Source organism: Petaurus breviceps, unplaced genomic scaffold (genome assembly GCF_028583685.1).
Source record: "Petaurus breviceps papuanus isolate PSGF00001 unplaced genomic scaffold, PetGlider_PUasm1.0 99, whole genome shotgun sequence".
In the NCBI taxonomy this organism is placed as follows: domain Eukaryota; kingdom Metazoa; phylum Chordata; class Mammalia; order Diprotodontia; family Petauridae; genus Petaurus; species Petaurus breviceps.
The window spans coordinates 772,938-799,935 of NW_027187465.1; the positions used below are offsets into that span (position 1 = coordinate 772,938).

At 52.0% G+C, this 26,998-nt stretch overlaps 1 protein-coding gene across 3 annotated transcripts in view; it reads right to left on the reverse strand.

The window, feature by feature from the left end:
• Nucleotides 1-265: 265 nt before the first annotated feature.
• Nucleotides 266-26,998, reverse strand: part of RNF185 (ring finger protein 185) — a 32,235-nt gene continuing 5,502 nt past the window's right edge. For 2 of the 3 annotated variants that reach the window (XM_069081680.1, XM_069081681.1), the window contains exons 2-7: nt 12,071-12,300; nt 7,489-7,507; nt 6,084-6,196; nt 5,678-5,732; nt 4,010-4,127; nt 266-2,627 (exon numbers count right to left, since the gene is read on the reverse strand). In XM_069081680.1, the coding sequence (XP_068937781.1) occupies nt 2,530-2,627; nt 4,010-4,127; nt 5,678-5,732; nt 6,084-6,196; nt 7,489-7,507; nt 12,071-12,249 (582 nt within the window). In that variant the 5' untranslated portion in view covers nt 12,250-12,300 and the 3' untranslated portion in view covers nt 266-2,529. Of the gene's footprint in view, nt 2,628-4,009; nt 4,128-5,677; nt 5,733-6,083; nt 6,197-7,488; nt 7,508-12,070; nt 12,301-12,609; nt 12,700-26,998 lie in introns of all 3 variants that reach the window. The other variant, XM_069081679.1, reaches the window with a different exon arrangement.

Below are 26,998 nucleotides of genomic sequence, written 5' to 3' on the forward strand. Positions count from 1 at the left end.
TACTCATGCAGGCGCCTAAGGAGGAGCCCAGGAATCTGACCCTTGGCCCCAAGTCAAGGTACTCTTCAGACATAACATGTCAAGGGTAGGGCTGATGATGGAAAACTCCAAGCCTTAAAGTGGGCTCTCGCTGATCTAACTCCGGGCTGGGCTGATATCTGCAGGCAGCTTTCATGTGCCCTATATCACCGAGGGGGACAAAGGTGCTTTCCAGAGGACTCCGCCCTGCTCAGCCCTCTCCCACAGCAAATTCACACCTAGCCACTTTCAATGTAAAACCATTTTTATTTTTCTCCTAAATCAAATCACTTTCACAACAGTGAAAATTAGTAACTGATAAATGTATCTCAAAGTACATAATGTCATTGATGGTGTGTAACTGTGGCCAGGGCACAGTCCTAACTAATACAATGGAATAAAAGGGAGAAACAGGGTGAAGAGCTCCCAAGGAAGAAATGCATTAACTTGGAAAAGAAGCTCAAGTCACTGAATGGCCAGGTGGAGGTGAAGGCGCCTCCAGCCAGGGGCTGAGCCAGCAGGCCCCAAAGTGCTGTAGCAGAGCCTGCCCCGGGGCCAAGGCAGGTGAAGCTTAGCCTGCCTCAAGGAAATGAGAGCCAGGCCCAATTCCGAGAAGCTCCCTCCCTCTGGTGGATTCCAAGAGATTTCTCTTTCTTAATCAAACTGCCCTCCTCCTGCGCCTCTCTGTCACAGGCAGGATGGGGCATGGGACCACTATTGGCCAGTACCCAGTCCTGAAACAGCCCCCTGGGCCAGGTGATTCTTTGGGGGCCTAATCAAAGAACGCGCATCTGAGATTGAGGGGGCTTTCTGATCATACACACGGTGCCAGCCAAGCACCAGGCTCCATGAGCCTTCCCACCACAGACTTGGCCAAGGTGACAGCTCCAAAATACTGGGTCCTGATCATTTCAACACTGGGTTCGTGCTTTGCCAAGTCTGAAGCTGGAGAGGGGAGCTGTGGGGGAGGAGAACGGTTGCAGAGGACATGTTCGTTCCCTTTTCCTGGTCTCTTTGGACTGAAGGCTTGAGCCTGCCCCATCACCAAAGCAGGGAGGGACTGAATTCCTTCCAGAGCCTTCTATCTCCAGAATGAGGAGCTGGGCCAGAGGAAGGCAGACCTCACAAACGGGAAGAGACTCCCCAGAGGAAACCCAGGGCATTTTGGCAGGTGGAGACATAGACACAGAGATATGGACAGATAATTAGACAATTAGTCGTGAGCCATCCAGTGCCCTACCTTCTCACTGATCAGATTCAAAGAAAAAGCACTTTGAAAACAAGAAACCAAACCAATGGTTCTACCCAAGTACCTTTCTTCCCAAGATTCTGAATGAAGAGGTATGAGGAAGGAAGGAAAGCCCACGAATGACCGTAAGGCATCTCTCTTCCTTGCAGAGGCAGCAGGAGTCCCCTAAGCCTGGCAGGCATCAGGAAGCATCTCTTTTAATAGCCTATATGGAAGAGGTTCTAGGGGGACGGGCAGAGCTTGTCGCTTGGGAAGCCCACAGCAACCCGGGCTCTGAACAAGAGCCCCACTCCCTGTTGGGCTGTCTGCAGAATAAGTCCAGCCAGGACTGCTGTGAGTCTCACCACCCGAGGGGCCCGAGGGGCCCACATGGGCTGCTTCTGGGAGAGATGCCAATTGCTGAAGCTTATACTGCATCTGGAAAGAACATTAGTGACTCCAATTTCCCCTCACTTTTAGGTTTGTCTTTAGGGCCCAGGGGAGCCTTCACCATTCCTCCTCCTGCTAGAGAGAAGCCATACAATGCCCAGGAAGTCCATGGGCAGAGCCAGCTATCTCTACCAGGGAAGAAGGTGGCCAAGGCCTCTGCAAGGCCCAAGCCCGCAGGAAGCCAGAGCGTCCAGGCTGCTCAAATGTGCCAAGCTAACAGAGATAGCTTGTGCTGATTCAGACAGCCCTGCTGCCTGCCTGCCCCCGGGCTCATCTGCCGAATCATAAGGAAAAGCAGAGAGGAGGGCAGGCATGGGAGGGGTGGGTTGGGAGCAGAAGGTCAGCTCCCGGGCCCTGGCATTGGGCTGCTGTGTGCACGTCCACACGTGCAGTCAGGAATGGTGTTTGCAGAGTCTAAGGAGTTTCAAAGAATACAGTTTAGTCCTTCCCTTTACTTTTGTGATGAATGTGGATAGTATATGGGGGTTCCTCTCTCCCCAGCCCCTCCCCACCTCAGGTCAGTCCCCCCCAAGCTGGCCAGCTTGGGGTCTCTGAGCTGTTACACTGCTCAGGCAAGGCCTGAGGCCTGAGGCCTGAGGCCCAAGTGGGACCACACTGAGACGTGAACTTGTCAAGCAAATTGAGTTCATTTCACTCCAAAGCTCTGCTCCCGGCAGCCAGGGTCCTCCCTGTGTCTCTGACCTCCCTGATTCCTGGGCCCTGGGATGAGCTCAGGAGCCAGGCAGTGAGGGCTGCAAAGGGGGGTGGGGTGAGGGCTGGTAACCAGGTCAGAGGCACTGCTGCTGCTGACGACCCAAGACACAGACACAGAGTTACGCGATCAAAAGCCAGAACATGATCACCAGGGCCACAAACAGGAAAAGCCGAGACAGGAACTGCTCATCCACATACTGGGGAGTCCCAGGGACAGCTGTGAAAACAGGAAGGAGAGTGAGCGCTCAGCGGAGTCCCTGAGGACAGAGCCCTTCCGCCCCACAGGACCCTGCCGAGGATCTGCTTCCCATCCAGCAGCATCCTGGACGACCTGCTCTCAGGGCCTGCGAGGCCCCTCTGCCACAGAGGGGACAAGGTGCCAGCTGGCTTTGGGTGGAAGACCTTTGGTGATGGGGAGCTCACTACCTGCCAAAGTAGCCTAGTAAGCTCTGGGAGGGTCTAACTACTAGGAAGATTTTCTGAAAGCAAGACCAAAGTGCTTCTTTATAGATACAATGAAACATCAAGAAGCATGTAAGAATTGGGAGAATCCATTTGAGTTGCATGTGAGATGATTTTCCACACCAGCATAAACAAGAGTTGATTAAGTAACGGCTCCTAGAGACGGGCCTGGGAAGGTGACAACAGCCCAGGCATGCCAGTGAGACTTGGGAGAGGCAGCAGCTGTAGGCCGAGACTCCAGGCAGGAAGCCCCATGCTCAGCTCCTGTCTCTGGCACAGGCTGGCTGTGGGACTGGGGGACGTCATTTTCTGCAGCCAGCCACAGGGAGGGAGTGTTCACACCAGGAGATCCCCACCCTGGGGAAGCCACTGGTCTGGGCCAAGGAGCCATCACCACAAGGCTCCTTCCCCAGTGAGGTGGCATGGTCACCCTGGGTGTTCACAGGTAACGCCCAGGGGCCCAGGCTGAGGCAGGAAGGCCGCAAGGCTGGCCTGGGAATGGTTGACTGGCTCCGGACCCCTGTGCCTGTGTGCACCACACTGGCAGGTGATGAAGGCCACCTACTAAAGGAAAGGGGGCTACACCATGAATTGGTGGAAGGATGGGCTCCCGGGGATGGAATCTCAGCACTGAAGGGAGGCCATGGGGCATGGCGTGTGTGCTACTCCCAGCCTGCCTCAAGGAGCACTTCTAAGGTCTCACCGAGGCCAGCTCACAGGAGGCACCACATGGAGCAGGTGGACGCTGGCCTTCAAGGCCTTGGAGTCCCCACCCACCCACCTGAGGCTCATGGTAGGCAGACAGCGTGCAAGCTCAGCTTTCCAAGCTCTGGAAGCAGGGACCTGGGGGTCACATCTGGCCCGTGGTCAGGAACCAGGCCTCCAGCTTCCCTGGGCCTTCGGCTCTGGTCTGCCAATGAGAGGGCCGGGGAGGAGACATGGGCCAGGGGGTAGCAGGAGACTTATTCGTGGGACAAACCCAAGGGGGCAGATGTTTTGTTTGATCCTGCATGTGTTGTGAGGTTTGGGCCAGAGGAGCTCTTGGGCCCCTTGCAGGTCGAGGCCGACTATTCCACCAATCAAAGAAGGTACCTGAACTGGGCAGTGAGTCAGGACGCGGAGGGACAGGCTGCCTACCTGGAGGGGGGCGCCCATCATTTATGTTAAACGCAGTGGCAAAGATCCCAAAAGGAAAGGCTCCGATCCCAAAAGACATCTGGAAGCCGCCATCTCCAAAGCCAAAGCCTTGAAATCCCTGGTAGAAGGAAAGGAAACTAATGAAGAAGATGCGGAGGAGACACAGAGGCCTGGCTCCCGCCATCCAGCCTGCTCCCCTCCTCCAAGCAGCCCTCCAGCTGCCACCCAGTGCCAGCCTCCTGCTGGGCATTACTGGTCTCACTTTACAGAGAAGGGAGCAGGTGCATCCCAGAGGACACCCACAAAACGGGGGTCCTGTGAGAGCTGCCGCCCACATCCACAAGAGGCAGGGCAGACTGCCTGGGCAACGGTCACACGACCACGTTTCAGGGCATCACTGACCTGCTCAAAGGCCTTTACTGTGGCCCTTAATTCCTTTCCCCCATTTTGCTTTGTGTCTACACCCAATAGCGCTTACTGGTCTCTGACCCTGTCTTTGCTCCTGACAGAATGTCGGCTGCCTGAGGGTGGGCACAAGGGCCTGGCACACAGGGGGCCTTGAGAAATGCTTGCTGCCAGGCTGGTCTCTTTTCCCACCCTCTCCTTACCACCTGCCTCCTTCCCTGCACATTAGACAGGACCACGGATGCAGCCAGACATGTGACCCAGTGTCCCTCACGCGGACCTGGGTGCAGTAGACCTTTCTGCGCCTCCTCTGCCTCCCCTCTAGACTGACTCCCTACTGACAGCATTGGGGCATTGTGGATAACTGTGGCTCCCCGGGACTGCTGGTCCAAGGGAGGGAGGCATGTGGCAGGCAGAAGCCTTGGAGGAGCCACGAGCTTTTGGGACCCTTTCCAGCTCTGCCCAAAGATTCACAAGAGGCTGGGGCTCACTGCCACAATGGTGACTGTGGTGGAACTGGGAAAAGCCCTGTGTAGAGCGCTGTTGGTCAGGGGAAATGGGCAGGGGAAGTAATGGAAGGGAACCCCTGAGGGAGAAGAAGAAACACAAAATACAAGAGAATCTGAGATGTTGGAGCAGGCCATGGCCTCAGAAGAGGCTGCCTGTGTGTGTCCATGTTCTTCCCAAAGCCCGGGGGTCTGGGGGGCTCCTACCCAACTGCCCTGGGGAGCTGCCTATCAGCTGATTTAATAAAAGCACAACTCCATGGGGAAGAAGCAGTAGCAGCTCTCCACCCCAGCACGCACAGACACCTCCTTGTCAGAGCCTGCAGGGACCAGGGACCAGGAGGCAGTGCAATGATTTCATCAGGACCCGTGTCCTTGGGTGAGCTTGGCTCAGAGCCGCCGACACACCCCCCTGTGAGCCCTGGTCAGGCCGGACCCAAGGATTTCAGATACTGGTGCCAAGCTTGAGGGCCAGGCCAGGATGGTAGGGGGGCTATACCCTGGAAAGGGCACCCAAGGAGCAGGCACTGGACACGCTGCTCACAAGGCAGGAGAAGCTGAGTGACAGGTGAGGGCTTCCTGGTGCAACAGCCCAGACCGGGCTCTAGACTCAGGCAGTCTGGGCTGGGACAGCCAGAAGGCCCTCTGGGGTCTAGTGCCAATTCTGCCCAGGGTGAGCCCCTCAATCTCTCCAGGCTGGTAACATCTGCCCGAGGTGGAGGCAAGGCTGTGACCATCCTGAGAACCATGTCCTCACCCCTCTGTTTTCGGGCTCTGGTCTCTGTCCTTGAGGGCGGGGAGGCGTCTTCTCCCTGAAGAACAAAAATGGTGCCAAGTTTAGAGAGATTTGAAAGTGGCCAGTGAACACCAGTGTGAATGCTTCATGCCAGCCTTGTTTAAGGGTAATTCTAGCTTCCCCAGATATACTGTAACAACTGAGAGAGAGCCAATGCCTTAGCGTCATGTGTCTGATGAACCACCCCCCCCCCCGCCCCCCCCCCCGGCCCATACAACACAGAGGAATGGCGTGGCCCAGAGCAGGAGCCTGCCTGGGCTGAGAGGCAGCCAGAGTAGAGGGACTTGGCAGCAGCATCCCCGGGGGCAGTCCCACCAGGAGGGAGCTGGCTGTAGGCGGCCACAACAGGGACTGGGGGCGGCCTCACCTGGGATCCTGCTGCCCGGTGCTGCCCCTTCCATACAGAGGGATTACTTTATCTCGACTGATCCCAGCTTTGCAGACGGGACACACCTGCCTGTTTGGTCTGGTCTCCAACCACTAAAAGGAAAAGAGAAAAGACCAGGTGAATGGACTGAGCTGAAACTAACCTACTTGGCTCCTCACCACCTGTGGGACCTTGGGACAGTCAGTGATTACAACTGGCCCAGGGACACATAAGAGCTCAGGAGCGTCCGGCTGCCATCAAAGGACCTCAAAAAAGAAGTGTTCTGCTCAGCTCCAGAGGGTGGGATGAGGCGCGATGGGCAGAAGAGGCAAGCTGCGGCTGGAGGTGAGGAAAAGCTCCCTCACAAGGAGAGGCTGGAGGATGAGCTGTCTCAGGGGCTCTTCTAGCCCTGCAGTCCCCTGACTCTTGCCTCCTTCCCTTTCCACGGGCCCAGCAGCCCCACAAACACCATCTCGTCCCCCTCTTCAGCACAGCGGCTCAGAGCCCTGGCCTCCCCTCGGCAGACTGGAGCCGTCAGGTGCTGCAGCGGCACCCCCTTCCAGAGTCTGGTGGGCCACCCCGAAGGGTGGATGAGGTCGGTGGTCAGAGGTCCTCAGTGTGCTCCCCTGGCAGGGCCTCGGCCGCCTGCACCGCAGGATGGCCTCGATGGCATGGCCGGGACCCTTGTAGAGCTCTAGGAAGGTGTGTTCTTTTTTTGGCTGTAATCACAGTGGAAGCGCCTGTGAACCATCCTGAACATAACCCGTGTCTCCTGTGCTGGCTTTCTGGGCCCTGTCCTGCAGGCTGATCCAAGCTAACGGATTATGGTTGTGACCCTCTATCTCACGGCCACACTGGCTGGAAAGGTGACGTGATGGGAAGGCTCGGACGAGAGGGCCTACTCTGCACATCTCAACTCGCTCCTGAGAGCAGCCCATCAGGAGCAAAGCTCCCCAGCATGCCTGCCACCACAGTGGCCTAACACTCAGCTGCTCCAAACAAACTCTCAATAAACTTCATTCTGACTGCCCATTTCTCCTTTGTAACCTCTTCAAAAAACCCAGTAAGAGCAGAACTTTCCTAGCACACCCAATCCTCACAAACATTCCTGTGCAGCAGTGAGCCTAAGCATCACTGTGCCCATTTGAAAGAGCAGAAAACTGAGTCACCGAGATGTGGAGGCCTGGCCACCAGTGCACCACGAGTTAAGTCACAGACTGGGACCTGAATCCAGGGCCTGCTGCCTCCTGAAAAAAGGTCCCCTTCTCTATTCAATGAGCACCTTCTGACTCACTAGAGGTGCCCAAAGGGGAGATTACCATTTCTGACAGCAGCCTCGGGGACAGTGGGAGCTATTGTGCAAGAAAAGCTGATGAAAGACAAGGTAAAAAGAAATGCGTCTTACCTGATGCAAACACGGCCAACTGCAGGTGTCCCCAGGGTGGGCGGTCCAAGGGAAGGGAGAGGGGACAAACAGAAAAAGAGTGTTGTTAGCAGCAATGCTGGGCTGGCAGGCAAGCGCCCATGTGATGGTGCCCCCACCCTCTAGCCCTGTACCTCCCCTCTCCTCTTTAAAGTCCTCAGCACCACAGAATATAGCACCGCCAAGTCAGCCAGACCCTCACCGCCAGGAAGCAAAGTCAGGAGGGGAACTGGGAGGCCGTTGAGCCTGGCCCATACTGACCAAGACACTCCCCTGCCACCCACCCACGAGTGTCCAAAGGGCCTCCAGCCTGCCAAGGCAAGCCATGCTCCTTTGGGATGGCTCCAATTGTGAGGAAGCTTTTCCTTACAGACCAAACTGCCTTTTCTGTGTAACATCCACTGACTGACAGGCTCTGGTTTTGCCCAGGCCACGCACAACGGTGGGCAGGGCAACCCATTCCCAATACGTTTCCCTGGTTTTCTGCTGCATTCTCCTACAGTGACCATCCCCCTCGGGCCACTTTCTAATCCATCAATAACCTTCTCCAGGAGCAGTGCTCCCAAAGGACTACCCAGGAGGGCAGCAGGCCTAGCGTTTCCTGGGTTCAAGACATGGCGCCTCCTCGTTTAGTGTCATGCTTGGTTGAGGGGTGCCCCGTCCTCTGCTTGCCTCCTCCTGGACCGCAGTCCGCTTAATCCCCCCGGGCCTTGTCACAGCCAAGCAGGCCCATCTGCACCCTGTACTCTGCACCTGCCGTCCCTGGGCCCCTCACGCTGCCACTAGCCAGGCCTCCTCAGCACTGAAGCGCCGTCACACGGCACAAGGATGAGCACAGGCCCCTGAGGCCCTGCAGCAGCACCTCCACCACTTCCTAGTGTTTATATAATGCCTACTGTGCGCCAGGCAATGTGCTTGGTGCTTTACGATCATCATCTCATCTTCAACCTGGGAGGAAGGGGCTGTTATTATTATTCCCATTTTACAGATAAGAAAGCTGAGGCAAACAGAGGTTAAGGGACTTGCCCAGGGTCACACAGCTAGGCAGTATCTGAGATGGGATCCGGACTCCAGGCATGGCGTTCTCCCACAATGCCACTAGCTGCCTCCCTTCCCAGACCTCCTTTCCTCCCCAGCTGACATGACACCACTCATGATTCCTCTTGCGGCTCAGTCCTTCCATCACTCCTCCTGGGATCTCTCATCCCTCTTATTGTAATCCTACCCCCCCGTCACTCCCTCCATCATGGCTTTTCTCCTTCTCATTAAACTAGAAGCTACCTGAAGGCAAGGCCTGGGCCTGGGCCCTTCTCTCTCCCCCAAAGGGAGCCTCAGTCCCACACAAGTACATCTCAGAAGCCTTGGTTCTGTCAGCAGAGGCTTCCCTTCCACCAGGACACAGCCTAACCTTTCCACCTCAGAGCAAAGTTAACAGGTTGGTGAAGCCAAGAAAATGTAAGCCCTGGTGGCCAGGCCTGGCCTACCGTAACTGCTTAAGAAGTGCTCTCTGATTGCTTGGTGGGCACTGAGCCAGTCTGTCCTGGGCCCACCCCAAGTGGGGGCACAAGCTGAAGGAGCCCAAGCTTGACCCCTGGGAGGGGACTATGAAATGCGGGGGAAGTGAAGCGCACAGTGTTACAGAATGTGACAAGTGCAGTGAAGACAGAGGAAGCCCAGGCATGGAGAGGCTGGGAGGGCCGTGGCACGAGGCAGGGCCTCCTCGCTGGGCTCTGGCCTGGCCTTGTCTTGTGTGAAGCCCTGCCTTGCTGTACTGCCAGGAACTACTTGTGAAGAGTGGCACATCTGGGGATGTGGGCTGCTTATGTGGTTTATTCCAGAAGGAAAGGTGAACCGGCTCTATGGACACAGATCCCTGAATGTGAGCATAACAACTGACCACAACTAATCCAACACCCCCTTTTCCCAGATGAAGTGACTTGTCCAAAGTAATGCATCGAGAGGCAGAAACCAAGTCTCCTGTGCCCAACCTGGGGCTCCTCCCAGTCTCCAACCCTGCTAAACCTCTAGTCACAGACTTTCAAAAACAAGAGGATCATGAGAAAGGATTGTGACAAAGCCAAGGAAGAAGTGGACAAGTCAGTTTCTTCATCTGTAAAATGGGGCTAATGCTCCCTAGAGGGCTTCCCTGCCACTGTTGTGGCCTGGGAGGGCAGTTCAAGGGCCCAAGGCAGAAGCGGGAGCTCTCCTGCTTCTGAGTCACCCGCAGCCAAGAGGAGGCCTCTGTTTTCCACCCACTGGGCCAGGGCTGTCATGCAGCCCCAGCACCTGGGCCCCCGGGGGCTGAGTCAGCAAATTCTCCCAAAGACTATTGAAGAGGCCGGAGGCCCCAAAGCACCATGGGTCATCCTCATCCAGAGCCCAGCACAGGCTCATTCCCTGAAGTTGGTGAGGAAAAAGGAAGCCTCAGGATGGAAGGAGAGGACAAGCTGGCTGGCTGAGTCTGCAGCCCAGACCACGTAATGGGTCTCTATCTCTCACTAAAGGGCTTTTCTGGTTTTAAGGCCTCTGGCATCACAGAGTAGCACAAAACTCACAGACCACTATGTAATTACTTCAATTCAAGTTTTAACACCTTGGAATGGACCCTGAAACTGTCCTGCTCCAAAACATCACTTTTCCAAGGCCAGTTTCCTGCTCAAAAAATTTCCATAGCTCCCAGTTTTCTCCACTAGGAAACCAAAGTACCAAGGCAGCCTGCTGGGGTGTCAGGGCCTTCCTACCTACCCAACCTTATCTTCTACCAGTCCTCACTAGATGCCAGCTGAGGTCCAGTCATACTGAGCCCTTCCTTGTACTTCGCGCTGTGCCTGGAGCCCAGGAGGCACTTACAAAATACTTATTTTCCCACTGACAGGCTCACACAAATGGGCTGTGAAGCCTCCCATCTTCACTCAGGTTGTGAATGATGTAAAGCATTTATCATTTACCGTCCATGGGGTCAGAGCACAAAGACAGAAGAAGTCAGGCAGCATCTGCCCTCAGGGAGTTTATACTGTTAGGGGCTGGCCACAACACCAACAGTCAAGTGCCCTCTGATGTTACAGGGAGGGATAATGGGCAGCAGTAACCATGGAGGGCTGCAGTCAGCAGACAGGAAGGTGGACTTCCTGTCACAAAAAACAGCAAAAATATGGAAGCCAGAGATGGACAGGAGAAGGGAGTCTGGTCTAAATGGAAGGAGCAGTGTGAGAGAAATGGGAGAGGCAGAAAGGGGCCTTGAAGGCCAGCCTGAATCATTGTGAGTTTTATTTAATAGGTCATATAGAATCATTGGAAGTTTCTGAGCAGACATAGCTGGATCCATGTGCACGGAAGAGTAATCTGTGTTGAGGCAGATGGGGAGAGGAAAAAGGGCACCCAGAAGCCGGGACACAAGGTGGCTACTGTAGTGTACATGGGCAGTGATGAGAATGGCATTGGGAATAAAGAGGACTCCAGAGCGAGTCCTTTCCTTCCCTACCTGGAAGGCCCTCCCTCACCTCCTTCTAACCCCAGCCCAGGGGGACAGAGGCAATCTGGGACAGCAGGAGAGCGCTGGCCACATCCCTTCCTGTCTTGGGGCCCAGGAGCCAGGGTCTTGATAGCTGCTGGCTACAGGAGTGGTGTGGGCCCTCAGAGCCTAGGCCCCTCTCTAAGGCTGCCCACCAGCCATGGCAAGAGGGAATCTTTACAAATCAAACCAAGCCCAGTCCAAACATCCCCTCTTCCTCCTGACCACGCAGCTCCACTGCTCTCCCTCCCCTTGGATATCCAAGGCCATTTCCAGTCATAGACCCCTACCCTGGTAAAGCAGGAAAGGGGCCTCAGAGGGCATCGAGTCCATGCCCTTCACATGAGGGACGAAGACCTAAAGGCCACAAAGATCACGTGATGCCCACATGACCCCCCCCCCCCCCATGTAGCTAGTCAGCTCAGAGCTTTCCCCACTACCCTTCAGGTCCTTTGCCACAGAATGTATGCAGATTATTCATTCTGGCTTCAGCAAGGGCACATGAACTCTCAGAAATGTCCACTTTCAGGGTCTTCTCTAGCCCCTGGCATGGCTGAGTACACAGCGGGCACCCCCAGGAAACAAGGAGCTGGGAATCCCTCTTCTGACACATCGAGGCTCCTCTCCTGCTGCCTGGGAATCTCTACAGGGACTCAGCTACAAGGGGCAGGCCTGATCTGAAGAGGGCTCTCCTTGGCAGACTGGATGCCCTGACTGCTACTGCAGAAACAAGGCCAGGCCTTAAGAGAAGCAAATGCACTGCTTTAACTGGGCCTTTTTGGAATGCCCAGTAAGGAACCTCCTTGGAAAGGGTCTGAAACAGACCTGCCTGACAGGCATGCCATCCAAAGGGAACCACAGTGCAGCAAGGCTCCAGGCTATTAGCTACTGGCATTTGGAAACATCCTAAGATTTACGAAAGGCTTTGGTCATGCTGGGTCACTGCGGCTGTCCACAACCAGCCCCAAACCAATGCTCAAAAGCTCGTAGTTAGCCCAGGTGGGCCACAGACTTCCCAGACTCCTCCCCCCGGGGTCCAGTGGCAATACTGACCAGAAGAGGTGACCACAGAGGCTGATGACAGCGTCTTTGGCCGTGTCCAAGCAGATGTTGCACTCAAAGGTACTGTCCTGACTGCCATTCTCGCCAGGGCCATTGCTGCTGCTACCACTTGTGCCCCCTGCACTGGAGTTCTCAGGGGATGTTGAGGTTGTGGGCCCTTTGCTGGCCATTTTCAGCCGTCCACAGAGAGTCAAGGCCAAGGCAATCTTCCAGCTGAGCTCCTAAAAGGCAAACAGATTTGGATTGACGTCCAGTTCTGCCCACGTCTTCTCCTGGACCCAGGATATCAACCCGTTGATAGCTAAGTCCTGCCCCACCCAAACATCCTAATACTGAGGTAACAAAAAGCAGAAGACCCAGGCGAGCCAAAAATTTCAGGAAAGGCCCTGGCATTAATGGCTACATCAACCCAAGAGAAAGAGCTGACACTGCTGTAGCATGCCCTTTGTCTCATGTGAGTCCCCCAACAACCTTGTGAGCAAGGGATTCCGACGAGACAGAGAAACCCAAACTCGAAAGCAGTGACTCGCCTGCCCGGTCATTCAGCAAGGAGGGTCTGGACCAAGGTCTGGATCCCATTACTTCTGCCCCACATGGGCAGCCATGTCCGGCGATGAGAGCTGTCCAGGAGAGCAGTCGGGATCTCATGACTGATGCCACATGGCAGAAGAAATCAATAACACCACCCCATCTCCAACCAACCTGGCACAAAAAAGGATGCCTCCCTCCCACCCCACCGGTTACTTCAGGCAAGGCCAAAATTGCCAACTGCTTTACACTTCACAAAATGCTTCCTTCTACATTCCAAAATGCCATTTGCAGGGTCACCACTGGGCCAGAGCCAACACTGGCCTCCCAATTCCAAAGACAGTGTGCTGCTTCACCCAGTACCATCCCCACTCAAAGAACAAACCAACAGAGAGAGCGCGTGCACACACACATGCACCCTCACACACACCCCCTCACACTGACACACATAACCCTCACCCTCTCACACACCCCCTCACACTCACACCCTCACCTCACACATGCACCCTCACACTGACACACACACCCCCTCACACTCACCCTCACCTCACACATGCACCCTCACACACACACACACACACACACTCTTACACTCACTCACCAGTTGAGAACTGGGGCTGGCTTGGGTTTCAGCTCCTACAGCAAGAGGCTGCCCCCGAATCCCAGGTCTTTCCCTCACATTGGTTGATTCAGACCCTGAGAGCTCAGTCAGCAAGCATCCCCTCAGCACAGACAGCAGCACAGTGAGGCGAGGGGAGAGGAGGCTGCCTTGCTCAATGCCTTTTCACTCTGTTACATCATTTTCCACGAGGTCCCAGAAGGGCTGAGAGCAGCAGCTCCGGGGCCATGCGGAGCTTGTTTCTCTACAAGCCACCAATTCATTTCTACCACCCCAAAGCCAAGGACCCATTTGCTTCCTGTGGCCCACTCCCCCACAGGTCCACAAGGCCTGTCTCCCTCATCACACTTTTAGTCACATTCACTCTTCTCAAGAGCCAGGCCATGGGATTCTCTGGCAAGGTCACTCATCCCTCACATAAACCAGCCTCCTTTGTGGGGGCAGCGACATGACCAGGTGGGAAGAAGGTGGAAAAAACAGTGGGGTTTCTCTCCCTGCCCCTCCCCCATTTTTTCTTGTGAAAGGAAGGGTGGAAAATGGTCTTCTTTGAAGCATTTTTTCTCCAGACTTTTGGGGCTTTCCCATTTCCAGGCAGCTTTACCTTCCTTATACAGATTCAGTCAGGAAGCTCCTGACTGTGTCACAATCTCTTGGGTTAGCCTGGGGTCCTGCACACAGCTGGTGTTTACTAAATGCTTACTGAATTGAATACATCTGGGCACATCACTCATTAAGTGTCTGTGTCAAGCCCCAATTTGTCAGCCTTGACTTCAGGCTGCTCCACAGGCCACCCCTTTCCTCCCTCTCCTCCACACGAAGAGCCCACTCTGGGTCTTGACTACTGGGCCTGGAATGCCCTGCCCACTGCATTCCCAACATCCAACTCAAATTCCATCTCTTCTGGGAAGCCTTGCCCATCGCCCTGTGCCAGTGGCTGGTCCTCCCTGGCTCTAAGCTCACTCAGCACCATCTATTCCTGTCTGAGGACACTTATGTATAGACCCCAAACCTTCACTAACCTCTGCATCCCCCCAGGGGCAGCTGCCCCTGCACTAGGTCAATGTCCATCAAGCCAAAGTAATCCATTTTTTTCACTCAGCAAATTCAAGTTGTCCCCAAAGTCTTACTGCAGTCCTAAGCCTCTACTAAAGCTTAAAACGTCATTTGTTGGGTCCCAGCTAACTCTAACACACTGTGAGGGGGACTGTGGGTGACGTGGAAGCCACTGACTAGGAGACTGTCCCCCAGGGGGCGAGAGAAGACGATGGGATATGGATCATTAAAAAACAATGCAGAGTTAGGAAGGGCTTCTGAAGGGGAAGAGGCCCCGTACAGCTGGCAGAACCAAGGAAAGCTTCATGGAAGAAGTGCTCTATGAGGGGGACCTTGGAGAATGAGGACGCCATGAGCTGATGCAGAGAACAGAACCAGGAAGACAGTGTCCACAGTAAAAGCAACGCTGTTCGAGCATCACCCGGGAAGACCTGGCCGTTCTCTGCAATACAACGATCCAAAGGCCTCTGGATGGAAAACACTCGGGTGGACTCGGAGGGCAGAGGCATCTGTCCCTTGTTCTTCTCGCTCCACCACGGGGCTGAGGTGCAAACGGGTTTGGGGACTTCAAGGGATAATGCCTATCAGGTGGCTGGGGAAGGGGCAGAGAGACCTTGGAACAGAAAAAGCAAACAAACCAAAACCCTCGACAGAGGGAGGACAGTAGAGTTTCCTAGGTCAAGAGAGCAGCACCTAAAAAATGAGGGAAGGCCCACTGGGCCCAAGATAACGTCCATGTAGAGGAGGGGGCAGGTTCCGAATCCTCCAATCCAATACACATTTATGAAATGTATGCTGGGTGATGAGGTAAGTGCAGGGCATGTGACCAATAAAAAGAAACACAGGCCCTGCCCTTAAGAAGCTTGCAATCCAATGGGGGGGGGGGGGGAGACACCAGGGGCAGCAGATGCAGAGTGGAGCCAGCTGAAAGTCCAGCTTCTACCTGCCATACAGGAAGGCATTGGGAGGAATTTGGTCTGGCCTTCCAGTCTTCGGGGAGGAGGCTGAGTCAGCAGCTAGATGATGGAATCTACAAAGTTTCTACTTGAAGACAGACACCTTCCCACCTAGACCCAGATCTCTCCCTGTAAATATCCTGTTTACTTTTCTGGGTCCATGTGGTTCTTTCCCCCTCCCCCAGTCCCAAAGGAATCCAGGCTCCTTGAAGGCAGGCCCTGCTCTCTGAATTAACATTCCAAGTGAGCAGGCCAGGCAGAGGGCCTGGGCCAGGGAAGGCCCGGAGTCTGTGGGAACAAAGCCAGGCCCAGAGGTGAGGATGTGGCCCCTTGATGCTTCATCAGGCACCCAGGAAGCAGAAGGCCCTAATACATACATGTGAAGACCCTCCACCCAAGAACTTTAAAGAGAGGAGAGGCTTCCCCCTTCCCAAGTCAGCTGCTAACCCATTAAATGACCTCTGAAATGCACCACTGGCCAGATGCAGTCCAAGCGCCCACGAGGCAAGAAGACACAGGTGGTGCCCTTTACGTGTAAAACCTGGGGCCCAGGCCCTACTCAGAGCAGATTCACAGAATCTGTGAGAACATCACACAACCAAGGGCTTCCAGATGGGTCACTCTGGGACCACCTGAACTTGGAAATCCCTGGAAGAGAAGGGGAGAGGCTCATAAGCATTATAAATTCAGGTGCTAAATAAATTAAGCATTAACAGAAAGTAAGGAACAATGAACTGGGCAGGCTCCTTAGTGCCACAGGTGACCGCACTCCACCAGGCAGGCTGAGAGACTGCTGGAGACAGAAGAGCTCTCCCTGAGGCCCCAGCTCAGGTCTCTTCAATCCTCCTCCATGACCTAAATTAGGGGGCTCTCAGTCAGCTAAAGCGAACATGGAGACCCCTTTGCCACAGAATAGAGTAATAAATGGGGGCTAAGTTCCCAGGCTATCGCACCCACAACACGGCCCAACACCTTGGGCCGTATGGCAATACCATCAGTATGAAGAACTCCTGGGGTGAGAGCTCTTGCAGACCCATGACCCGTCACTCACCACTGCAGCAAAGGGCCCTGGTAGGGGGTAAATGGTTCATGTGTGTCAGCCAGAGGACCTGAGCCAAGACCTTGCTTCCCCCAGAGATCCCGACTGACTAGGAACAAACAGAATCTCAAGTCAGGATTCCAAGTACAAAAGGCCGGGAAATCAGTGAGCAGAGTGGAGAAGGGACCAGAGAAGAGGGAGGGGGGAAGAGCCAAATTTCCTGCCCTTGGGCCAGGCCAGGGCAGAATTTTTTAATGAACCAAGTTGTCTGTGGAATTTTCCCCAGTCCCTTGGAGCATTGCTCTGCTAAGAATCCAATTAATCCTTGGGTCCTTTCATACTGTCCTTTACAAGCACCCTACCATGGCCCCACCTGGGGTGGCCCTGACTCCTCTGAGCCTTTCCCAGGGCTTAATCCTGGTTAAGGCTTGTGAATTTTAAAAAAATATCTATTTTTATAACTGTATTTGACTACAGGTTTCCTTTGTCATCCAATGTATTTTCTTTTATGCATTTGAGCATGATTGAGAGGAGTCCCCAGGTTCCACCAGACTGCTTGCCTGAAGGATATGGGACCCAAATCGGTGAAGAATCTTGCTCTGTCCCACCAGGAAAGACTCAGTGGAGCCAATTTCATCACTTATAGGAGGAAACTCTCTTGGTTTCCTCTCATGCAAAATGAGGGAAATGACACAGCTGTCCCATAACCCTAGGAACTTCTCAGGCCCACTCAGCCTCTAAAGCTCCAAGTTTTCCCTTGACAACAGGCTGTGGATTCTGGGGGTGCACTAACACAGTGGGGCTGTGACAGAGGCTACTTCCATGGGGGTCACTGCCAGCAGGACCTTGGGACTTGCGACAGAGGTCTTGCATAACCATTCTACACGGTGGTTAGGTTGTTATTTACACCGTTGGGATGGAAGTCTCTGCTCCATGACTCAGACTACAAAGGGCACTCATTTCAAGTCAGGGCCTGAGGCCAAAGCCTGCTTTCTAGCTATGTGACTGGCTAAGTCCGGGCCTCAGTTTCCTTGGTAAAACTGAAGGGCGACAGCTCTGCTCTTAAGATGCTCTCCCAAGCCTCCCACCCTGGGAAGGGCTGGTGTGCACATTCTTGGGCAGTGTGAGCTGGGAAAAGGGCCTGAATCTGCAGGCAGGAAATCTTATGTCAGGACTCACTAGGGCACCGATCAGCGATGGGACCCCAGGCCACAAGTCACTCCATGCCTCCTCCAGCACAACTCCCTCTACCTCACTGCAAAGTGGCACTAAAACCCACCCTACTCCCACCCCCACATTGCCTTGGCCAGTGGTGATCCAAGGGCTGAGGGAGGCCTACCATCCAGGGATGGGCAAGCAAGCACTCAGGAGAAGAAAGGACTATCACATGCCTGTCTGGATGAATAGGATTCCTTATATCCACATGAGGAAGCCAGAAGAAATGCATGTGTTTTTAGATGCTGCTGCTGGCAAACCCAGAGATGCCCCACCCTGCCCAAAAGGGTGAGAGTCAGGCCTGGCGGACCCACCTGATCATCCTAAACCTACCCATTTACCTTTGGGTCAGTCTGGCAAATCAGCCCCAATCATGCAAGCTGTGGTCAAGAAAGCCAAAGCAAGGGGCGGCCAGGTGGCTCAGCGAGTAAGAGCACTGGCTCCACTGTTGGGATGACCTGGATCAAATCCGGGCTCAGATACTCAGCACCACATCCAGAAATAATAACTGGCCATGTAACCTTGAGCAAGTTACTTAACCCCAATTGCTTAAAAAAAAAAAAAAAAGCCAAAGCACTGTGATCCAATGTATGTGCACCCTTCAATGCAACTCCCTCCACTCTGTCACGTGCGCGTGCGCACGCACACACACACACACACACACACAGCCCTTGGCAGACTGTCTTCAAAAGCTGTCATGGCTTCATCCCCCCTGGAGGTGAGTGGTAGAACCTAAATATACTGGTCAGGAGCCAGCAGAAGGAGGGGCACTGCTGGGACTCTTACCAGGTTCCTTCCTTTGACAAGTTCAGGCCACCAGGAGTCTGTGGAGGCTGGAAGGCCCGACAAGAATGGCTCAGGAAGGTGCCAACAGAGATCAGGCCTTGGAACCTGCAAGACGGCAGGGTCTAAGCACCGCCTCTACTGTCTCTGAGCTGGGACACTGAGCTTCTCAGAGATCTATTAATAGTAGAGAAGGTGCTAACCTGGATTAGGAGGGAGTGTGTCCTCATCTGGGAGGTCCTAAAGCAATGAAATCCCAGGGCCAAACTCTATCCACGACTACACTGCACTGTAAGGGCTTTCTTCCTAAGAGGCTTGGGAGGCAGTTATAGTACAATATCAATATTTAGTGCCAATAGTTTTAAAGATGCAAAAACTCAGGCTAAGAGGTGAAGTTACAGAAACGTTATCTATGAAGGCACTTGCCCACAAAGTGTCTGAGGATGGATTTGAACTCAGCTGCCCAGACTCCAAGTCCTTTACTTCTCCATTATAACACAAGCTTCTCACACAATGGGAAATTCCCCCTCCTTTCTCCCATGGTCCCTCACTTTGGGCAAAGACTAAGGGATCATCTTTGGGTGGGGGAGGGAGAGAGTGAGGAAGAGGGGAGGGGAGAAAAAAGAGAGGGAGGGAGGGGAAGGAAGGAGAGAGAAGGAGGGAGAAGGAGGGAAAGGGAAAAGGAGAGGGAGGAAAAGAGAGACAGACAAACAGACAGACAGACAGACACCAAGGATGGAAAGGGCCTGTCCAGGGAGGTAAGAACAAGAACCTTGGTCTCTTGATTCCCTGTCTGGGTCTCTTCCCCTCAGGAGATGCTGCTTATCCATCTTGGGTATTTTTTCCTTTTAGCTGCTCAGTGGGAGCCTCCCCTCCCTAAACTGTTTTCAGAAAGTCCAATATTAGTCAGAAGCAGCATCTGCATCAGGACTGGCTGCCCACTGGCCAAGGATCTGGGAGAGGGCAGAGTTCTAATACAGGTCAGATTCCATGACCTCTGAGGTCCTGAGGTTCTCTACGGTACAAAATAGCCACCCCACCAAAGATGACATATTTTAACTATTGCAGTTGCATTAAATAAAAACAGATATATTTACCTGACACCTTCAATAAATGAACAAAAAAATAAGAAAAAGCACAAATACTTGGGTTTGCTACAAATCAAGCCTTTACAGAAAGTACAAGGGAAGACAATGCTTCCAATGACCAGCCACAAGCCCACAGCTGGGCAAATGCCCATCCCAGACGAGGAGCACTTCCAATTAATTTTGTTTCTGTCCCTACCTGGGACTTCCTTGGTGTGAGGATGTCTGGGGTGGGGTCTTCTGCTCTGGAAGGTAGGGTCTTACAGAGTTACCTGAGGGACTGCAAGGTAAAGCGCTTTCCCTTCTGTGGTCACATGGCTAATATGTGTCTGAGGCAGGACTAGAGCCCAAGTCTCCCTGGTTCAAGGTCAGTTCATCGATCACTCTTCCATGCTACCTCACCAGGAAAATTGATAAAGCTCTTCAAATTGTTCAAAACCAAACTCAATTTTGGTGGAAGTGACTTCATCTGCCAGGTTTCAGCTTCCTGGCAAAGGAAGGGGCTGGACTAGATAAGATTCCTTTCAGGGCTGACATTCAATGATTCTGTGAACATTCTCTAGGCCTGTCAAGAACTCCATTATCACATAGCAGTTCTGGAATTTTCAAGGAGAGCATAACGCCGGTACTGGAAGGGACCCCAGAGGCCACACAGGACCTCAGAGATTGCCTCTAGCCATGTCTGATGCTTCATCCCTATCAGTAATTTTTTCTCCTTGATAAGTATTTGGGGGATGGGGGTGAGAGAAAGGTAAGAGGGACAGGGGCAGCTAGGTAATGCAGTGAATACAGCACCGTCCCTGGAGTCAGGAGGACCTGAGTTCAAATCCGGCCTCAGATACTTAAAACACACACACACACACACACACACACACACACACACACAAAAACTAGCCGTGTGACCTTGGGCAAGTCACTTAACCCCAATTGCCTTCCAAAAAGCAAATTAAAAAAAAAAAAGAGAGAAAGGTAAGAGGGGTTGGCGATTCTCCCCAACGGTGGCTAACACCTGCTACAGTCAGGGTAAGGTTAGAACTTCCCTGGGGGCCAGTAGAAGGAGGAAAGTGGCAAGTGACACGGGGGCAGGCCTGCATGCAGTGGGGATGTGCTGTGCCATAATGGGTGGGGGGCAGGTGTAGCTGTATTATCAAGAAGCCCCAGGATCTACTCTATCAGGAAGGGTGGGGTGAAAGTCATCTACCCTCAAACCAGTTGGGGTCAATCCACACCCTCTTTGGGTCAAGTCATGGCTACCGCCCTTGGAGATCACTAATTTAGATCAACTGCCCTTTTCAGGTACGGAAAATGCCTGAGCAAGTTTATGCAACACGTGCCAAGTCACAAGACCAATAAAGAGAACCTGATTTGGCCAAGCCAACCAGCTTGCCATAGAAGTGACAAGCAGTGTCCCCTCTGGGGTCCTCAGTTTCCTCCTTTGTAAAGTGTGAAGACTGGCCTCAGAGATCTCAAAGGTCCCACCCCATCCATCTCTACATTACAGAGCTGGAAAGGATCTCAGAGGACACCTTGGCCAGTCTAGACCCAAACATGAATCTTCTCTACCACACACCCTACAAGGGGTCATTCAACCTTTGTGGGAGGATGGATCCCCAAGGAAACCTACCACCTTCCTCTTGGGAAGACCCATCCCCCTTTGGGATGGATTTAATTGTTAGAAAGCTGACCACCAGCCCAAATATGCCCCTCTGCCTCTCCACCAAGGCTCGTGGGGCCAAACAGAACATGTGACAGTCCTTCAAAGACTTAGGGCAGTACCTGTCATATATCTGACCCTCTACCCCAATCCTCACTTTGCCAGGCTAAATATCCCAAGTTCCTTGAGCCAATCTTTTCATAACATGGGATTGGTGCCTTCACCGTCTGGGCTGCTCTCTGCTCAACATCCCCTAGCTCATCAATGAGGAAGGGAGGGAGGACAGTTGCCGCTGACCAGGGCCTACAGAGATACTCACTCGACAGGCCCAGACACCTTTCTCAGCTGCCATCTCCCATTGTAGGCTCATGTTGCTGTGTAGCCAATTAAAAGTCCAAGATGTTTTCCAGATGACTGATTTATCGCCACGCTTCCCCTATCCAGTACTTGGGAGCCAATTTTTGGAGGCCCAGCGGAGGGCTCTGCATTTACTCCTCTCACTAGATCCCATCTCCACTCTGGCCTCCTAAGGTCTTTCTGGGCCCTGACCAGTAGCCAGTTAGACAGCATTCTTCCTCACTTTAGGTCTCCTAAAAGTGGCTAAGCCTGTGCCGTTTACACTTTATCTGCTGGATCTATGGCGTCTACACCTTTGCTGGAGTGGTTGATAAAAACGTCCAATGCCACCCAGCCAAACCTTCCTGGAACAGGTGGCTGGAGCCCACACCGTCCTGCTCATTTTGTCAGAAGAACATCCCTGGAACAGGCGGCTGGAGCCCACACCGTCCTGCTCATCTTGTCAGAAGACCAGCACAAGAGACTCAGGCTTCACTACAATTTAGGCAAACAACACTTACAGCGTCTCCAGCTAGACCAGCTTAGTGACCCAGGCACCCAAGGAAGTGAGGAGAGCATGGAAGGTTGGGTTCTGGACAACACCAGCCTGGCCCAACACCCCACCTGCCTTTTCTTGAGGTTCACTTCCCTTAATTGTCTAGAACTGTTCTCGGAACTGACTTCATGCTCATTGGACAACAGCCGGCAGACTCCATCCACTCAATTCCTTTTTCTGGAAATGGAGACAGTTGCTTATTTCTCCAGGCTGGCTGGCTGGCAGTCCTCCACCAATCCCCCGCCAGCTCCACATTACTGATCCAAGATCACTAAGCTCAGTCCAGCAGTCACACCTGCTGGGTCTCCCAGTCCTCCAGCACCCGATTCATCTGGTCTAGGTAGTCAAGCCTGCAAGGGCATCTCTGGGCTCCTACTCACCTTGAACACTACGCCTCCCTCCAAACTTTGTGGGCCCTGCCCTGTCCGGTTCTCTTGGCCCAGAACTCAGAAGCAAAGGCCTGACTAGCCTTGCCTTGTCTCTGATCTCAGCTCCCAGCAGACCTAGCCTTTTCTTGGAGCCGCCACTCTTCCAGCACAGCTTCTGAAAACCCTTCTTCGTAGGCCCCAGCTCGTTTGGCTCCTTCCCACTCTTCATCTGACGCTTAGAGAACCAGGCTATACTTGGGTACTTATGCTTTTATTTGGCCTTCTAGCCACGTTAAGCACCCTTTAAAAGTCTAGGTTGGGTGGTAAATTCCTCATGCACCCACATTGGTCTTTTTGGATAATGCCCCCTTTTCTTCTGTATCAGAACTGTTTCTGTTGGTGTCTTCAGGATTTCATTCTGGACAATTTCTATCCATCCTAAACTGACTTTCCTATAGAACTTTAGGCCGGCGGATCCCTACCGATCCTTTCTCTGCAGCTTCTAAAATCTATTTTCCCCAAATCTAGGAGGCATGCCAGATTACTCATCTTTCTTTTCCTTCTCTATCACAGATTCTGAGATAGAATGGTCACTTCCTACCAAAGTTCAATGAAATTCAATCAGCATTTACCGTGTTTCCCCAATAATAAGACCTATCCCAAAAATAAGCCCTCCCCTTACTGTGTAAGATTCCTCTAAAATAAGCCCTCCCCCGAAAATAAGCCCTATTGAGATTGCTACTGTAGTGAAGGTGATCCCCTACACTACACGCTACATTACAGTACCCTCTGTATGCACCGTCTGCCCCCCCCCCGGGTGAAACGCACGCCGCGCTCCGAGCTGCATCCAATCAGAGCTGCAGCAGTGAGCGCGTTATCCTGTTCTTCCCCAGTGATTTGCTTATTGAATAAAGGTACATTTTTTTGTTCACATTTACCTGTTTATTAAAATTGCTGTCAATGTTCATTAAAATAAGCCCCTCCCCTGAAAATAAGCCCTCTGGTGTTTTTCTGTCCAAAAAAATTAATAAGACAGTGTCTTATTATTGGGGAAACACGGTATTAAATGCTTACAATGAGGGATACAAGGACACAGGAGAAGTCTACATTCTTTTGGAAGGAAGACAACACACAGAGATAAGTCAATGAAAAATAAGTGCAAAGAATTTTGAGAGTATGGAGAGACCTGACAGGTAGAGGATCAAAAGAGGTCTCACTGAGGGAACAACCCTTGAAGGGAGCTGGAGGTTCCAAGAAGCTAAGGGGCGGGGGAGGGAAAGAAATTCCAACACAGGAGACACACAGACTGTACAAAGGCATGGCAAGGTCCTTATCATTTCCACCCTTGTAAACCATTTGTTCCTTACTGGTGAGAATCAGATCCAGAGAAGAATTTCCCCTGTCAATTCTAATTCTTTTTGAAAGATGAAACTGTCATTAAGGAGTATCAGGAAATCATTAGCTGCTGTTCTGAGCAGACAGTAATCTAATTCTAGCCTGCCCATCGTTCCTCGATGGTCCTCTTCTGGTCCATGTGGTCTCAGACCAGGTATCTTCTTCCAGAACTATGTTCTAGGCACGCGGCTCATCCCCACAAATATCAGTGATACCGCTAATGTCAAATATTCCTTTGCATGGCAGGGTCTCTAGCTCATCTTGCTTGTAACCCAGATGTTGGGCATTTTTGTAGGGACACCTGAGGCCACAGATCTTATTACTGACTCCTTTCTTGATTTCTCTCCTGGGAAATTCAAGAAATCTCTCCTGCTCTTCACCCTCCTGACCTGCAGTCACTCCCCATGTCTATGATACATACATATCTTGGTGCAGAAGTTCTCCTTCCTGTTTTTTAGTTTAAAGTCTTTTTGACTAGATTTTTTCAAGACCCAATGACACAATAAAGGAAGTACTGATGACAGACGAATGTGGGGATGAAAAGCATACTGCAGAAAATGTCCAAGAGGTCAGAAGTTGCAGATGGGGTCACCTTTCTAATCCATTTCCTTTCTTCACATTTCTTATCACATCAATGGTACCACCCAAGGTGCAGGGTCCTTATGATATGCAGCCAGGAAGATGAGCAAACTTGAAACTCAATTGTGTGTGTGTGTATGTGAATTAATAGAGGCATATCTGGAAGCCTATAGTGCACTCTCCCTCCAATGTATCAGCACAACAAGGAGGCAAACCTGGGCTCTGAAAGTCTAGGCTGGGGTGGTGAACTTGCGGCCTTAAGGACACATGTAGGAGTCCTCATGAGCAGCCCTTTGACTGAATCCAAACTTCACAGAACAGAACCTGAGTTTGGATTTAGTTAAAGGGCCACACTTGATGACCTAGAGGGCCTCGAGGCCACAGGTTCTCCATCCCTAGTCTAGGTCATTAGGTTGCAGGCTCTGGTAGATGGAAAGCTTTGAGAAGAGGCCAGAGACAGGATCATCCAAAGTCATAAGCACAGAATCACAGAGTCTGGAGAGCTGGAAGGACCCTCAATAGCCATCTTGTCCAAACCACATACAAAAGCAATCTCCACTGTTAACTGCCTCAAACTCTCAGGGTACCCTCTATTTGGCCTCGAAGAAATACAAAGAATCCTCAAAGTGGTCTTTCTATTACAATGGCACTCCTCTCATCCCAACCCTCGCTGCACCCTCTTCCTCAGATACTATGCAACTATTTCTATCATATGACCAAACACATACTTAGATCCACCACTTTTTATCTCCCCAGGCCCCAACACACACACACACACACACACACACACACACCTCCCACTCCCCAAACTGTAAACTCATACCTCCTTCTAAAGGGCTGAAGAAAAAAAAAAAAGCAAAGGCCTAGTCTAACCTTGCTTGAAGACTGTTCCAAAGAGGTAGAAACCACCAGGTTCCAAGGCAGCCCAATTCCCCTTTCTGGACAGCATTCACTGTTAGAAAGGTTTTTCAGACAAGCTAAGATCAGTCTGCTGGTGATGAACTTTCAGTCTGATAAGCATTTTTAGTAACATTTACTGTGTGTGTTACCCTGGGTAAGTCACTTCACCTACCTGTCTGTTTCCTCAACTGTGAAATGGGGATAACAACAGTGCCTATCTCACAGGGCTGTTGTCAGTTATTGTGAGATATGTGTAAGGCACTTGGCACTGTGGCTGTCACAGAGCGGGCACTATGCAGTTGTTTATTCCCTTCCTTTCCCTGAGTGCCTACCTTTATGGCCCAGTCACTGAGTGAGACAAAACACAATCTGTGCCTCTGTGTGCTGATGTTTCTGGGGGTGGGAGGGGATGAGAGATGGATACACAACATGTACACAGATTAATAGATACCATATGCAGAGTAAATAAAAGTAATTTGGGAGGGTCAGGATGGAACATAGAGGGGGATTTATGGCTGGGAGACAACAAGAAAGGTCTCCAGAAGGAGGTGGTGCCTGCACTGCACTTTGAAGGCAGTGAGAAGACCCAGTATTCTATGAAGTGGGCATTAAGAGGGATATAGGCCACAGCAATTTATGAAACTACCTACCAGGACACTGATGGTCAAGAGCTGGGTCACTGAAAGAGTAAAAATATGAACGAAAATCCCAGATCCTTGAAACACTGACCATCTATTTCCTCAAAGGGCTGCCTCTACATTATTTTTTAAATGCTAATTTCTCCACCATTAAACTGAGGCTAACCCATCTAGCACATGGATAATAGCAGGTATTTCCCAGTTTTTTTAAATGATGGCAAAGGCAAAGATGTGCTATAGTCAGACAGGCCGCCACATGACAAGCGCATTTTCCATTCTGAGAATCTGAGGTAATGCGCTTGGCAGGATGCAAAGCTGTGAGTTCACTACCACTAACTTCTCTCCTAAGTGTGTCCGTGTCTGCGTTTGTGCCTTCTTGCCCTCCGAGGGGCAGGAGTTCCACAAAGGCAGTCATGTCCTAGCTAAGCTTTTGTGCCTCTTCCAGAACATGGCAGAATGTTCTGCGCACGCCAGGCGCTTAGAAAACGCTGGCTGGTGGTTGTCCTTCGTTCTCGGGGAGGGCCAAAATGATGTCACTTTGCCAGAGTCAAGATTCAACGTGTCTGACTGTGACTGATCAGACCAGGACAAGCTTCGGAAGGCTCTCCCACAGGCTGGGCACAGACAGCCCATGGGAACATTTGGGGGGATTCTCTAAATGTGCACATCCTGTGTTTCCTTTGAGCTATTTCAGTTCTGCTCTGAGGTGGGTATACCATGCCGAGTGGTCCAAAAGATATCACCCATACCAATAAACGTCAACTGAACGGTGAATGTAAGTGATTCAGGGGCTCTATGTAGGATGGATTTATAAGCAGGATGGCTACTTGAAGACTTTAAAATGTTTAGAAAATTAAATACTAGAAGCACTTTTCAGCAGAAGATAATAACAATTTACGGCATAGTTGAATGTTATAGGTCAAAACAAATGTTTGCTGAATGAATGAATGAATCAAAACACTTAAGAGACTTCAGTGAATTTCAGGGCCGGAAAGAATCTTTGAATGGGATTAGTGTTGTCAGCTAAACTTAAGTCTGAAGATGAAATGGCTGGCTCCAATGCCATCATTGGGTGAGAACTGAGCCAGACCTGTGAACAAAAGTCTCTATTTAAAATATGACACCAACACAATGATTTCAGGAAATATGCGTGGCATGGTTCTGCCCTTGCTTCCAGCCCATTAACTTCTCTCCTAAAAGGAATTAAGACTTCCA